Source organism: Zingiber officinale, chromosome 3A (genome assembly GCF_018446385.1).
Source record: "Zingiber officinale cultivar Zhangliang chromosome 3A, Zo_v1.1, whole genome shotgun sequence".
Taxonomy (NCBI): Eukaryota; Viridiplantae; Streptophyta; class Magnoliopsida; order Zingiberales; family Zingiberaceae; genus Zingiber; species Zingiber officinale.
In genome coordinates, this window is record NC_055990.1 from 137,892,804 (window position 1) to 137,906,196 (window position 13,393).

Consider the following 13,393-nt stretch of genomic DNA (forward strand, 5'->3'; position numbering starts at 1 on the left):
ATTATCAAATATTTTCATTTATTCTGGATTAAAAAAACTTCAATTCACTAGAGTAAAAATGATAATGCTCATTTAATACGGTTCAATATTATCGGGTCCTTGACTAGATATAGATAAGTAAATCATGAAGTATATTTTTATTTTAATACAGTGATCATTTATAAAAAAAAAAGGTCAAATATCCAACTTATATTTTATATCTATTAAAAATTAATCATAAAACTTATTAAAATAATTATTCATGTAGTTATCAATTGTACCAATTCATAGCAATAGGGATTCTCTGGTCCGTAATTTGTAAACCAGGGGATGATCCACTATATGAGGATCATTGATTTGAATAGAGCCCACCTTTAAGTTGATAGGATTCATCCAAATTAATGGTCTACAATAGTGGATCATTCCTGATCCGTAAAATTACGGACAAGAGGATCTGTCCTCAATTCATAGGGGCTAAAAAAACTCATTCAATGCTATGATTTGGGATGCAATAGAAGCATTTTTGAAGACCAAGTCCACATTTTGGTATTATCAAAGTTAAATTCATATTCGATTCACATAAAAACGCTTAGATAGTGGGTTATCCATGGTGACCGATTTCTCATTAATTGGAATGGCCTATAGAAAATTGAGATCGGTGAATTAGACCGCGTAAACTAAATAGTTGATCTTAATTAAAAAAAAATGAAATTCATATTTAAAATATTTATTAAATTGCGTGTGTGATATGCAAAACTTGTAAAGATTTTTTACAATATAATTCATTATGTATTATTTACTATTTTAAATTATATAATAATTTAGCTAAACAAGGTAATATTTGGATGTATATGTTATTTAATCAGATAACTCACCGGCCTAAAATAAGTTGTCAGTAAGTAACTCAACCGGGTAAAATACCGGTTCAGTATCTACAACTAAACCGGTTTAGGGGTGGAATCATGTAATTTGAAAAGCTATTATAAGGTTCCAAGACGAAATTCCCTTAATGCCCTCTCGCAGTGTGACATCCTCCCAAGTCCCAATTCATGCCCCTCCCTCTTCCATGGCCTCCGCCTCTTCCCCATGCCATCGCCTCCTTCCGCCGTCCTCCTCCCCTTCCCTCGACCCCTGCTCCGCCGTAGCATCCGCCTCCCACCCTCCCGATCTCCCCTTCTCCATGACTGACGATCAACCTGCCTCGCCGCCCTCCGCCGCTGACGGATCCTCCCCCCCAGTGGACGACCCTCGCCCCTCTCCGCCACCGGCCGAACTCTCGCTCCGAAAAACACGCTTTCCCCGCGCCTGCACCTCCCGATCCCACTCCGTCGCCGCCGCTGCCCGACCCCCGCAGCCAGAGCGCCGCCCTGTGACCCGCCGGGAAAAGGAGGAGCAGCAGCAAACCGGTAGAGTGATCACCCCGCTCCTCGAGCCTCCGCTTCCGCCTCAACTTCCCCGCTGGGAGCTCCGTTCCATGTGGGAGCTTGCCTCAATCTTCAACTTCCTTCATGTTAGGCTCATCTCCTGCTGGTTAAGCTCCTCCTCTTCCACCGATATTTCTTTCTTTGCTAGATCTCTAAGGGATGTGGTTTGTTTTCCTGTTTGGTTCCTAGATTTTCAGACCGCTGCTGAACATTGCCGCAGAGTTCTCAGCTGAAGAGCTCGAGACGGCGCTTTTGACGGCGAGCAGCACGCTGGATGACGTGCACATGCCTTTGCTAAAGGTTTTTACTTTCTTGTTGTGACTTAAATGCTGTAGCTTTAACCTTCCTTATTGACTGCTCCTAAAATTACATCTCATGTTATCTTGAAGAACCATAAAATTTTTGCCAAGACAAAGCAGCTGCAGTTTGGTTTGTGTTTCCTGTTCTGTGAAGTTTAATGCATGCTTCTTAAATTGCCTGATGTTTTCCTAATGATATTTTTTCCTTTTTGGCGTGTTGCTCAGTTAATGACGGTTTCTTGTTGTGAGTACCATCCTTGCTTGGAAAAACAATCTCTATTCTTGTTATATTAGTGTGTTTTTGGCTGTTACTGCTTGGCATTTCATCTTACATAGCTTACTTGCCAATACCTGAGTAAATTGATTTTTAAGAGGTTAGTTAAAAATTTCATGTTGTGTATTTCTTCCCATTTGTGTCAATAGGCTATCCCTCCGGTAACTCGCATGGCTCTAGGACGCACAACTTGGGTTACTGTGCTTTGCAGAAAATTAAGAGATTGGTGGCACTGGGTACAATGGCATTTTAAATTCATCTGCTAATGACATTGTAACAAAAAAACATAATGGAATAATTAAGCAAGGGTTTATCTATGCAGGTTGCTGAGGGTGAGATCCCAATTGTTGCATCCCATGGGTAAGGTTATACAACATACCAAACACAATGTTTATTCAAGTTTCTCTAGGCGATACGATTTTAGATCATTTTTTTTTCAGGACGGAAATTGAGAAATATAGAACACTTCAACCCGGGACAAGAGTGTTGATTTTAAAAGCACTCTGTGATATCCGTGTTGAGGTGCGTCATGAACTCTATGATTATATTCTCTTACCGAAGTCTAATCATAATCTTCATCTACTAATTAAATAGTTCATATTTCAATCGGTGTGGGCCTTAGTCTTGAGTGCCAACCTTGAAATGCTTGCTTTTTCATGCCGGATGAATTATGTTATATCAAAGAATTAAAGCATTATATTCTCTCAAGGCTAATTCTAGTGTTTTTGGTTGCCATTGGTTGTTTCAAATTATAATGAGGTTCCCCTCCTAATATCATCATTTGAATTAAAATTGACTTGCTTGTAGATGAAGAGAATTTATAAACTAATAGTTCATGGGTTCAAGTTATGCTACTATGAACACCTAATATTTTCCTACAGAGATAATTGAAATTAAATTGAAAGATGGGATTTTAGTCATAGATGACAAGGACCTATAAACTTATAGTTCACAGTGTTCAATTTATGCTACTGTGAAACACCTAATAAAGTTTAACCATTAAATAAGTGCACTGAAACTTGCAAATTAGAAGCTGCATTAGTAAAGGTGTTCCTTTTGCAGTTTATACTAATTGAAAATTATTTAGACAAAATGAAAATGCCAAGTAATTACCTCACCTTTCAAATTAACATTAAATTATTGTTATAAAGTACAAATTACTTTATGTGATCAGGAAATGTTGTTCTCATGGCTTTCCATAGAATACACCTATTGGTAATAAGTTTATTCCACCTATTCTCTGATGATAGCTTTTTATTTATTGTTGTACTATAAACTTATAAAACTAATCTTGAATCTAATTATTATTAGTTGGGATCGAAGGAGATAAAGATTATGATCTATGTTTTCTAAATGAGTCTCCACTTAAATGAAAGTTCATGTGACAATGGGGACAATTATGGGAGTCGAGAGGTTTGGGTGCAAGAAGAATTAGGAAGGTGCATGGTGTTATTGCTTAAGTTTGAACCATCTGCCTATTCGCACCACACCCAAGTCCTATTATATGTTGAATTGGGCTGGATCTTTCACCCAACCATTCCTACTGGCTGTGCTGGATGATGTCATGATACATCCCAATCCTCTAGAACATGGCCTTGATTGTGATCTAGCAGGTTCTACACAGTAGAAAGATATGATACTAAAACTTGGATCACAATTTGAACAACACTGGAGGTTGTCATTCTGTAAGTAGTATGATTGAGCTAATACAATTTATGATTTTTTGTCAACAATTATTGGTCACATAATGGAGCTAAGAGTCTTTTTTCTGTTGAACTGAGTTTTAAATTACCATTGTCTGAGTCCGCATTATGCTGGCATTGAGTTAATCTTTTCCACTATGCAGCAAGAGGACATTCGGAATTTCATTGATAGTTCTTTGAAACATGGCATCCAACTCTCAGCTTTCCGTAAAGAAAGAATTGGTGGTGATTCACATGGGATTTCCTATTGGTATCATTATTCTGTTTAGATTTAGAATACAATTATTGTACAAATTTGGTTATATTATATATATAATGATTAACATTGGCAATTTTTTCATTTCTTTATTTTGCAGGTATGAAGATGATCCTATTGTTGGTCACAGATTATACCGTGAAATAAGACGAGTTGAGACAAAAAACACCAGGGCAAAGGGATCTTCATCAATCTCCCTTGTTTCTTTGCAGTGGGAAACTGTTGCGACCAACTTAGATGAATTTCAAGAAGTATCTGTGAGTTCCTCCATTTTGGTTTCCACCTGTTGCAATATCATTTTAAGTATCTTGGTAGCATAATGCAGCCAAAAGAAAGTTATATGATAGACTAAAAAGGGAAACTGTAGAAACTGCTAATTTCTTCATCAATGTCATTTTCAAATATCTGGGTGAGAGTAAATTCAGCTTCTGTTACTTCATCAAACGATAGTGTCCTACTGTTGTTACAGTTTTCTGGTTACTGAACTCCTTTGAGCACAATTAGCTGTGGGCTGCTTTTGTGATTTTGGTTCCCAGTTAACAATCCCAAATTGTTGTTTCTTTATTTTTATGTAATTTTGAGTCGATAATGTGATCTTAGATGGTGCTCTCAACAGTAAAGATGCCTCCATTTACCATTCTTCAATTATTGCAGGACAATATTGCATCTTTTGGGGGTTGAGGATATAACTTGATGAAATTTTGCAGTGTAGACTACATCAGTGGTCTACCCATAATACATTATGCCTACGAAAGAAGCCAGATAGTTTGACTTTAGGAGTCTAAGAGCTCTAATGCAATTTAAATGAGTGTACCTTTGTGTTATCAATGTGACTGTGATTTGAGTTTTAATCTCTCTAGGTTTATTATTTATTTGGTCACCTCCATTGGTCTCTTGCATTGAACCAGACCTCTATCCTTTATCATTTTTTGTCTTTAAAATGATTAAAATTCTGTGGTTTTATGGTTTCTTGATTCAATGCTATTGTACAATTCTTTTTTATCCTTATATGCAATGATACAAGTGACTGACCTAGCATTTTGGTTCAATAATTTTACATTTACGTTGTATGATTAAGGAAATTGTTTTTGTTTTCATGCTAAGGTTTTAAGTTTTGTTTCATGCTGCTGGAATTTGTTTGGTGGGAATTAGAAAAGTACTAATTTTGGTTACTAGGCCATCATATATTATGTGGTGAACCACTATTTAGATGTTAGAATCCACACTACTAGTTTGTTGAAATAGATCAGCATGTGGACTAATTTTTAGTTACACCAAGTAATGGGTCTAATTGTGGTCTCTGCTTTGTTGAGTCCATACAGTGCTTCTGCTAACCGACTGACTGATCTGTATAATTTATTTAATGATTATTCCATTTCTCTTGATGTGTGTTTGATATTATTTTTTTTTATTTTCAATGCTTTTTTACAGGATAAACTCTTTTCCAGTAAGAATAGAACAGAAGTCTCTCTTGGGAAGAAATTAAAAATTGACTCCCTGCCAGAGATTGAGAGAATTCACAAAGTATATGATTCTTTCCCCCTTATAGTTGCTTAGGGGTTATTTGGTTAACCATTGCTTGCAAATCCAAATGCTTCAAAGAGTGGCTCTTTGGTCCTTGCAAATGCAATTGTTGTAACCAATAGTTCTTTATGTATTATAAAATGCAATTCCATTAAAGTAATCCTAGTTACGTGATAAAATTGTTTTCTATACATCAAAAGGATATTTAATATTCAACATAGTGTTGTTTGCATGTTTGTTTTTAATTATTTTAGTTATAACTTCTAGAACATTATAACACCACAATTATTTGTTTGAAAATAAAGCATATCATTCTAGTTTTTAAAACCATATTAAAAAAAGTAAAAAAAAAACATTTCCATTATCTAATATTTTTGTTATTTGCTAATTTAAGAACAATAAAAAGGGCAACCCGGTGCACGAAGCTCCCGCCATGCGGGGTCCCGGGGAAGGATCCATTGTACACAGCCTTACCTTGCTTTTTGCAAGAGGCTGTTTCCAGGATTCGAACCCGTGACCTTTTGGTCACATGGCAACAACTTTACCGTTGCGCCAAGGCTCCCCTTCTGCTAATTTAAGAACAATATGATGACATAATGTTTATGCCATATCTATAAGACTAGCTAAAACAATATTTCTAAGAATTTCGTAGTTTTTTTTTTAAAAAAATGAAATCATGATACCATGCTATATTGTTTGTTTAAATATTGATTTATGTGTAAGCCTGATATATATTATTTCAACTCCTTAAATAAAAGATACCTGCGAGCCTTGAGGTCCTGGAGAAGGGTCGGACCATATTGGATCAATTGTATGCAACCTTACCTTGCATTTTTATAAGAAGATGTCTCCACAATTTGAACCTGTGGCCTCGAGGTCACATGATAACAAATTTACTGTTACGCTAAGGCTCCCCTTCACATGGCACTAGATTAAAATTTATTACCTTATTTTTATATCTTCTTTCTGTTTTTATTTTTAATATACTGTAATTTTGATTTGATTCTTGTATCTTGCAAGTGGTTGCAGTTGTTTTTGCAGCTGTTAGTGCCCAACCGCTCATAGATTCATAGCTTACAGGTCATTTGCAAATCACAAGCAATCAGATGCTTGCAAATAGAGTAATGCTGCAAATGCTACCTGCAGGAAACCAAATAGCCCCTTAGTTGATATATTTCTGCTGTAAATTCTCATGTATATACTGCTCATCATTCTTCCATAATTCCTAATTTATGAAATTTTGGTTATACCACAGAAAAAGGAGAAGCTGTTGAAAAAGCAGCAAAGAGAAGCCATCCTCCTTGATAGCTTTTTTACAGCAGATGGGATTTCATCAGGCCGTTCCCTTCGTGATAGAAAACCTGTCACATATACATTTGGTAAGACCATTACAATTCTAATGATATGGTCCCTTGTCTGATGTTTTGACATTTATTTATTATGATCTAGAAAATTTCTGAGTTGCACTGATTTCTTACCTCGTCATGATATTTTTTCCCCCTAATATTATCTGTGAGCTAATTGTTCTTCCGCACCTTTTCCTATTCTATTTGGTTTCAGGAAGTTGCAGGCATGGCAATGAGTAGGTATCCATGAAAGTTGCACTACTGAATGCCATACTCATACTTATCAAGAAGCTCATACTCTTACTCATCTTATACCTGCTATAATTGTTTATTGTTTTATCCGTATAGCCTTCCATGTTATAACATGTGCACCCATACTCGTAAAAATGGACAACATGACAAAACTCAACCATATTTTTTAAAAACGAGAAATTAGAAGTTTTAATAGCGTATATTACTATATTTATATATCTATTAACAATTTTTTTTAAGAACCTACTTCCCAATCCTCCAAACATAAACTTGCTTCATACCCATCATGGGTATCTACTACTTTACCTGAAGTCATTTTAGTCCTGATTAAACAGAACAAATTAGCTATTGATAACCAAATGTATCCCTCTGCTTGCCATCCTAAAACTGTAGAATCTACAGAAAATGTATGATTCATGGAGTTATGCTTCACTTGATCGTTAGGCTTTCAAAATTGTGCAATTATTGGTGCTTGTCTAATTCTTCATTCTTTGATTAATTGGGTTTTGGAGAGGGAACGCCCAAATAATTACTTATTAGATAGATGTGTTTCAATAAAGCATTAAGGCCTTATTACATTGTGATACATCTATGTTTACTTACACTGCATTTTCATGATTTTTGAATAGGGATAAATTACCTTCTTATTAGTTATTAGTCTAATTATCAGAGGGAGAGAAGGTGCTACCTCTGATACTAAGTAGAAACTTGGATATCTTATTGTTATGTTTAAATAGGAATGCCGAATACACAGAACCTATTGTTCAAGGACCAGTAATTGCATCAGATCTCTACTAGCTGGTCATTTTTTCTCTAATTCCTCAAAAGTCCTTATTGCTTGCAATATCTATACCATTATGGAATGGTAATCTGTCATGATTTGCTAGAGATCTTGCTTGACCTTGCAATGGGTAAATGGTGTTGGGAATCATCTTGGAAGAGCTGTTAACCACTGATTACAAGTAACTAGTCGTATGGATATTCAAAGATAGGTTGAATTTTATTGTCTATATATTATCAGACATTGGTCATGAAAAACAGTCATGGAAAAGGTTGAAACAATTCTAGGAACTAATATTTTGTTTGCTTCAATCTGAATCTGAGCAGTAGCCTATGCCATAGTATTTCACAGGTAGCTTAGATCTTTGTTTCTTTTTGGTGACTTTTGATGGATTTCAGGGATACCATTCTATCCATGATTATCGTGATATGCAATTGCCTTTTCTTGTTTTTCTACATTTTTAATCACAAATTAATGATAGTTTCGTGTTCTATTAATTTTCAGATGACTATGATCGCTCTATTAGTGAAGCTATTAAAATAACCAAGTATGTATGTCATTCCTTTGTATATATGCCAAACATTTTGTTCATAAAACTGAACAAAAAAAAAAGGATTCACATTAACAGTGCAAGTTTTTGCATTTTATGTTTCAGGAGAAGACAAAGCTCTCCTGACACTATTGTTAAAAAACCAGTTACTGAGAAGCCTGAGATAACAGCAAATGGTAAATGGAATGGTTCTTCTCAAATAGAACCAACTAATGATGATGACATGGAGTCTCCAAAGTCAAATGACTATGAAGAAACCGATGATGACCTGCAAGATGAGACACTTGATCGCAGGTACCAATATTGTTACTCCTAGTGATTCTTTGGTATATGATAAAGCTCACCCACTTTTGCACCTTGTGACTTAGCAATAGGAGAAGGAAAAGACCACAGAGGTATTCAGAAAAGGATTTTGTGGATACTGTTTCAGATTTTGATGCAGATATGGACAGTGACGACGACATAGTAGGAGAAGCAGTATATGATGAGGAATATTTGAGAAGTAGAAAACAGCGAAAGGTATCTAGTGGTTCGGAAGGTGATGAGGAGTATCGATGGGAGGAGGAAAATGCAGAAGATGAGGAAGAAGAGGAATATTCTTTAAGTACTAGTGAAGATATGGATGGGGAACAATGTAAAAAAAGTTTTCCAAGTCGAACTAGGCAAGACAAAAAATTGAGGTCAGTTGAACTCCAGACAGGCCTAAGACGCAGTAAGCGAGCAGTGCGATCACGCATAAATTACCGACAGTATGAACTTTCTGACACAGATACAGGTTCAGGGCAGCCAAGCAAATCAAACAGAACCGATGCAAATTCCAATGCATCTGGTGATCTAGAACTTTCAACAGCAAGTCAAGATTCGCACGAAGTCGAAAGTGAAGAAATAGCAAATAACAAAATAACTTCAGATCATATTGAGGCTGGAGATGAAGAGAAACAAGCAATAGAAAAGATGTACAATAATGTACAGGAGGAGAACGGTGTCCAAAGAATGAGATTCCTGGACCTGAATGAACTTGCCCCAGGAACAGGTCTTGATGATGGCCCTACAACCAAAGATGAAGATGAGCATAACTTCTAGGCATTATGCTAATGAACAGGTTGGTTGCCTACTCGACCATATCTCATCATATTGTTTTGATATCAGTCCGTGCAAATGGGTGATCCAATTCTGCGGCTATCAATTCTCACAAGGTAAAGGTTGGTAGCCGGGATAGTTTATTAGCTATCTCATTCAGCTCCTAATTTGGGACTGGAAATCAAGACATGTAGATGGGATGCTCAGACTCATGGATGCCTGAGTTTCAGCTTCACTAGTTGATGGAAATTTCTGAGAAAGGAATTCATTGTACAATATGTTTCATGTACCATAGCAGGTGAGCTGACAGGTTCATATTTCCTTGTTGCCTTCTTTGCCATGTAGCGACACTAATGTTAAACATCACCTTAGAGGATATTAATCTTTGTAGCAATTTTAATGAAGAAAATAGTCCATGTGGCTAGATCTCATCTTGTTGTGTACAATTGAGTATATTTCAAGCATCGTCATGCCTTGAATCTAGTCTCAAATTCAAGCATAGATATGATTCTCTTGTTTATCTGATCTTTATGATTTTCTTGTGACATTTAGATTGTTTTCTAAAAGTGTATCAAGCTGTCATTAATAGGGAAACTCCTGTGCCCAATCAAACATCTAGTTCGCTGCCTCAGGTATTGACAAAGATCAATTATGATCATTGTAACAGTTTCTTTTTGATTTTTTTTAATGGAAAATGATTCATCCATGTGTTTGTATGATCAAGTGCTAGAATGTGGATCTTCTATCATTGAGGAAAGAAATCATGGGATTATCATGACGGTTAGAGATGGCGACTCACTTATCTCTTTGCTTTAATTTTGTGCAGTTTCCCTCTATAAGGTTTTATTTGGGAAATCATTGTTGCCTTTATTTGGGAATTCATTGTAGATTCCCTTGGGTCCTTTGTGAATTGTGATGCTGTAAGGAACAAGTATCATTGTGATAACACTTGAGCATGGTGAATCTTAGGTTGGTTGTCTAGGCCAGCACCATCACCTAGGCACCACATTACATTTCCAGCTGCTCTAGTCCTAGATGAGGAGACAAGGAAATAGAGTCTAAATGTTCATGAAGGCTTAAATTGCAATCTCAAGGATCATGGCCATTTGGAAAGGTAAGGGTGGGGCTTAAGACACTTTTAGTTGAATCATCTCACTTAGAATATGTGGTACCTATGGAACGATTAGTCCACCATTGTGTCCTCATATTTCAAGGACTCGTTCTCTTAACAGAACACGGAAGCAAAGATCCTTTTATTTTTTAGACAACGTGCCTTGAGTTGTATGGTAGGCACACGTGCGATGGTGGCGATAAAGGCTCATATGTGCTAAGCATACGAGGATGTTTCACTTCATTTTGTACTAAACATAATCAACCACCGTCAAAGACAATTCTTTGGTTTGTGGTTAGGGTTCATTTGTTTGTTACACAATTGCACATCTTGTTTGTGGAAAGGTCATGATGAAGCTTGTTGTGCACCTTCTTTGCCTTCTACCATAACTCTCTTTTGCACCATATGTAAATTTCTCCATCTAAGGTCACTATATAAGATCTAAAATAAGATATAATTTGCATAACTAAAACAATAACTATTTTTCATGACCTATACCTTTCTCATCTTTCTCTTGATGATTTGATTATCCTCTTTCTCCTCTCTTCTTGGCTAATCTTGTCAGTCAAAGGCACAATACTGATTGGGAAGAACCGCTTGTGTTACATGAGGAGCTGCAGCTTCTCCAGCGACTCCAATCAACAAAATTCTAGGTGGAAATATTGCAACTGGGCAACAAGCTTGCCTATGTCATTCTCACTAGCAGGGGAAGTTACATCCTGGATGAAGTAGAACAGTTAACAATCCAGTTGATAAAGGGAATGATTGAACAACCTATATGATATGTTATGCAAAAGGATAGTGTAGCCATTGTCATGCAATTAGTTTAGCTGTTTGCTTCTGTGAAAATTTATATGTATACCGAAAAGCTATGTGCAATTGCATGACATCTATTTTTGTTGCTAGCAAGAAATTTGTTCTTCAAATTAAATAGCAATGCTATAGATTGGCATGCGTCAACAAGAATTCTAATTATTGGATAGGCAAGAACCTTTGGGAATTTTCTACCTTACTAATAATTTCTCATTCTCATTCACTTTTATACTCTTGTAAGGCATGTTCATTAATTTCTTTCACTTAATAGTTTCATTTAAGACCCTCTTTAGTTTGTCATATTTGTATACGTTTCTGTATTTGTTTAAATATACTATTTCTTATAAAATTGGTTCAAATAAGTCAATTATATATGTAAGATATTTCTAAAATGATAAGAATCAAATAATATATACTTTTTATTTATATTTGATATCTAAAATTAACGCCACGGGTTATCGACTTGACTTGAATGTATACAAAAGAAATGGTTGACTCAGATCTAACATACAGCAGTCTATTTACACACTGAAAAACACAAATTATCTTCTGCTCTACGAGGTAATGATGCTCCAGATGACAGGTGGTTTGGGACCATCCTCTGCTCCTCCAAGCACGAGTCTTTAAATCGCTGACAGTGAAGAACTTAGTATTCAATTAAATGCCCTTTCTTCTCTAGTTTCATACACCAGGTTACTTTGCAACAATTGAAGGAATAGAATGAAGAAATCTTTCTTTTGCTCTTCATGTAAAACTTCATTGAATTTGTGATATTTGTAAAATTTTGTGATATTTGTAAAACTGAAACAATTAAAGTTCCAGTTGTCGTATGTAAGGAAGACTTAGCTGAGAAGTTTATGGTATATGCATTATTGTAGGATTTTCCATGCTGATTTTTACAGAAAAAGGCAGGAATTTGCATCACTTCAACTGCCCCACAATAGAGACAGCAAGACTTATCATGCACAATTCTGTTCAAGTCTTTCAAAGCAGAAAAGTTGCAACACTCGAACTGCTCCACAACAGAGGTACTAATTGATTTCTATATAGTTTTATTAAATATTTACAATCACAACTGCTGCCAATAGCTTGATTAATTCTTCACTGATAGAGAAGGCAGAGAACATGAGAACATTTCAGTAACAGCACGATTAGCTGATGAATATTATGGATGGGTCGCAGCAACACTCATCAATCAGGCAGCAACAGCACAAAGCAGCAAGGCTGCAAGCCAACAAATATTAAACAGCATAGAAGTTTATTAAGGGGAAAGGAAACAGGAGAAAGGTGGAGATGCAGACCATCCTTCAAGAAAGCCAAGCTCTCTTCTTGGTGGTGGAGCAGCATATTGTGGTGGAGCCATCACAGGTGGCCCTTGGTAATATCCTTTCAGAGAAAGAAAAATTATATCAGAATTCGCTCTTACTGAATCTTAATATGTATCTGTAACTAAACAGTTTTTACTATTCTGGTGAGTATTGCTTACGCAGTCTGTTTACTTCACATGTCGACCTGCAAGAAGTTTAACTGAATGAACAAGGAGAGGAAGTTGGATCAACCATACCTTGAGCTGGATAAGGATAGGAATACTTTGGGCCATTCATGGCAGAGAAGTGGGAGAGGCTTTGAGAGAGCTACAAGAGTGAAATGAAACACAGGAAGGAGAGTGAAGAGCGGAGGAGATGAGAGTGGATTGACTATAAAGAAGACAGATTGACTATTGAGTTTATTGAGAAAGAGATCAAGAACCTTTGAGAAGCTACCAAGAATAAGATTCTAAGCCACTCTGTTGATTAGCTTTTTTTTTCCTTAATAGAAAAAGTTGGATGTGTTATGATTTGCCATCTGTTTAATCTATTAAAAATAATAATTAATTAATCGCAAAATTAAGAGCATATCCTATATCTTATGGCAAGCATTTCTTGTTTTAGGGGAAATAAATAAACCAAACACCTCATAAAATGAACGACCATCAGTTAAAATTGTTTAACAATTTTAGTT

The 13,393-nt window shown here is 36.0% G+C and overlaps 1 protein-coding gene and 1 long non-coding RNA gene across 13 annotated transcripts; one reads left to right on the forward strand and one right to left on the reverse strand.

Moving 5' to 3' along the window:
• The first annotated feature begins 996 nt into the window (after positions 1-996).
• Positions 997-13,056, forward strand: LOC122052520 (DDT domain-containing protein DDR4-like). 12 transcript variants are annotated; one of them, XM_042614077.1, is made up of 17 exons: positions 997-1,489; positions 1,593-1,703; positions 2,126-2,212; positions 2,299-2,336; positions 2,417-2,498; positions 3,823-3,929; positions 4,036-4,192; positions 5,367-5,459; positions 6,715-6,838; positions 8,343-8,385; positions 8,494-8,682; positions 8,757-9,766; positions 10,021-10,100; positions 10,193-12,140; positions 12,271-12,420; positions 12,504-12,770; positions 12,883-13,056. In XM_042614077.1, the coding sequence occupies exons 1-12, from the start codon at positions 1,046-1,048 to the stop codon at positions 9,469-9,471; spliced, it is 2,190 nt and encodes a 729-aa protein (XP_042470011.1). In that variant the 5' UTR covers positions 997-1,045; the 3' UTR covers positions 9,472-9,766; positions 10,021-10,100; positions 10,193-12,140; positions 12,271-12,420; positions 12,504-12,770; positions 12,883-13,056. The 12 variants fall into 12 exon arrangements, with proteins under 12 accessions (XP_042470011.1, XP_042470016.1, XP_042470008.1 ...); XM_042614082.1 differs by having other exon boundaries at positions 10,193-12,420; positions 12,850-13,056; XM_042614074.1 differs by having other exon boundaries at positions 10,193-12,420.
• LOC122052522 lies at positions 12,240-13,196 on the reverse strand. Its single transcript, XR_006132042.1, has 3 exons — positions 12,957-13,196; positions 12,694-12,778; positions 12,240-12,616 (listed from the first exon to the last, which is right to left on the reverse strand). It is a non-coding gene; the product is annotated as an uncharacterized LOC122052522 (long non-coding RNA).
• Between the last annotated feature and the right edge of the window lie 197 nt (positions 13,197-13,393).

Bases quoted from the DNA above. Each gene is read 5' to 3' on its own strand.
- LOC122052520 (XM_042614082.1), top strand. From the start codon at position 1,046: ATGGCCTCCGCCTCTTCCCCATGCCATCGCCTCCTTCCGCCGTCCTCC. The intron at 1,704-2,125 runs GTTTTTACTTTC...TTGTGTCAATAG, and splicing joins TGCACATGCCTTTGCTAAAG to GCTATCCCTCCGGTAACTCG. The intron at 4,193-5,366 runs GTGAGTTCCTCC...GCTTTTTTACAG, and splicing joins ATGAATTTCAAGAAGTATCT to GATAAACTCTTTTCCAGTAA.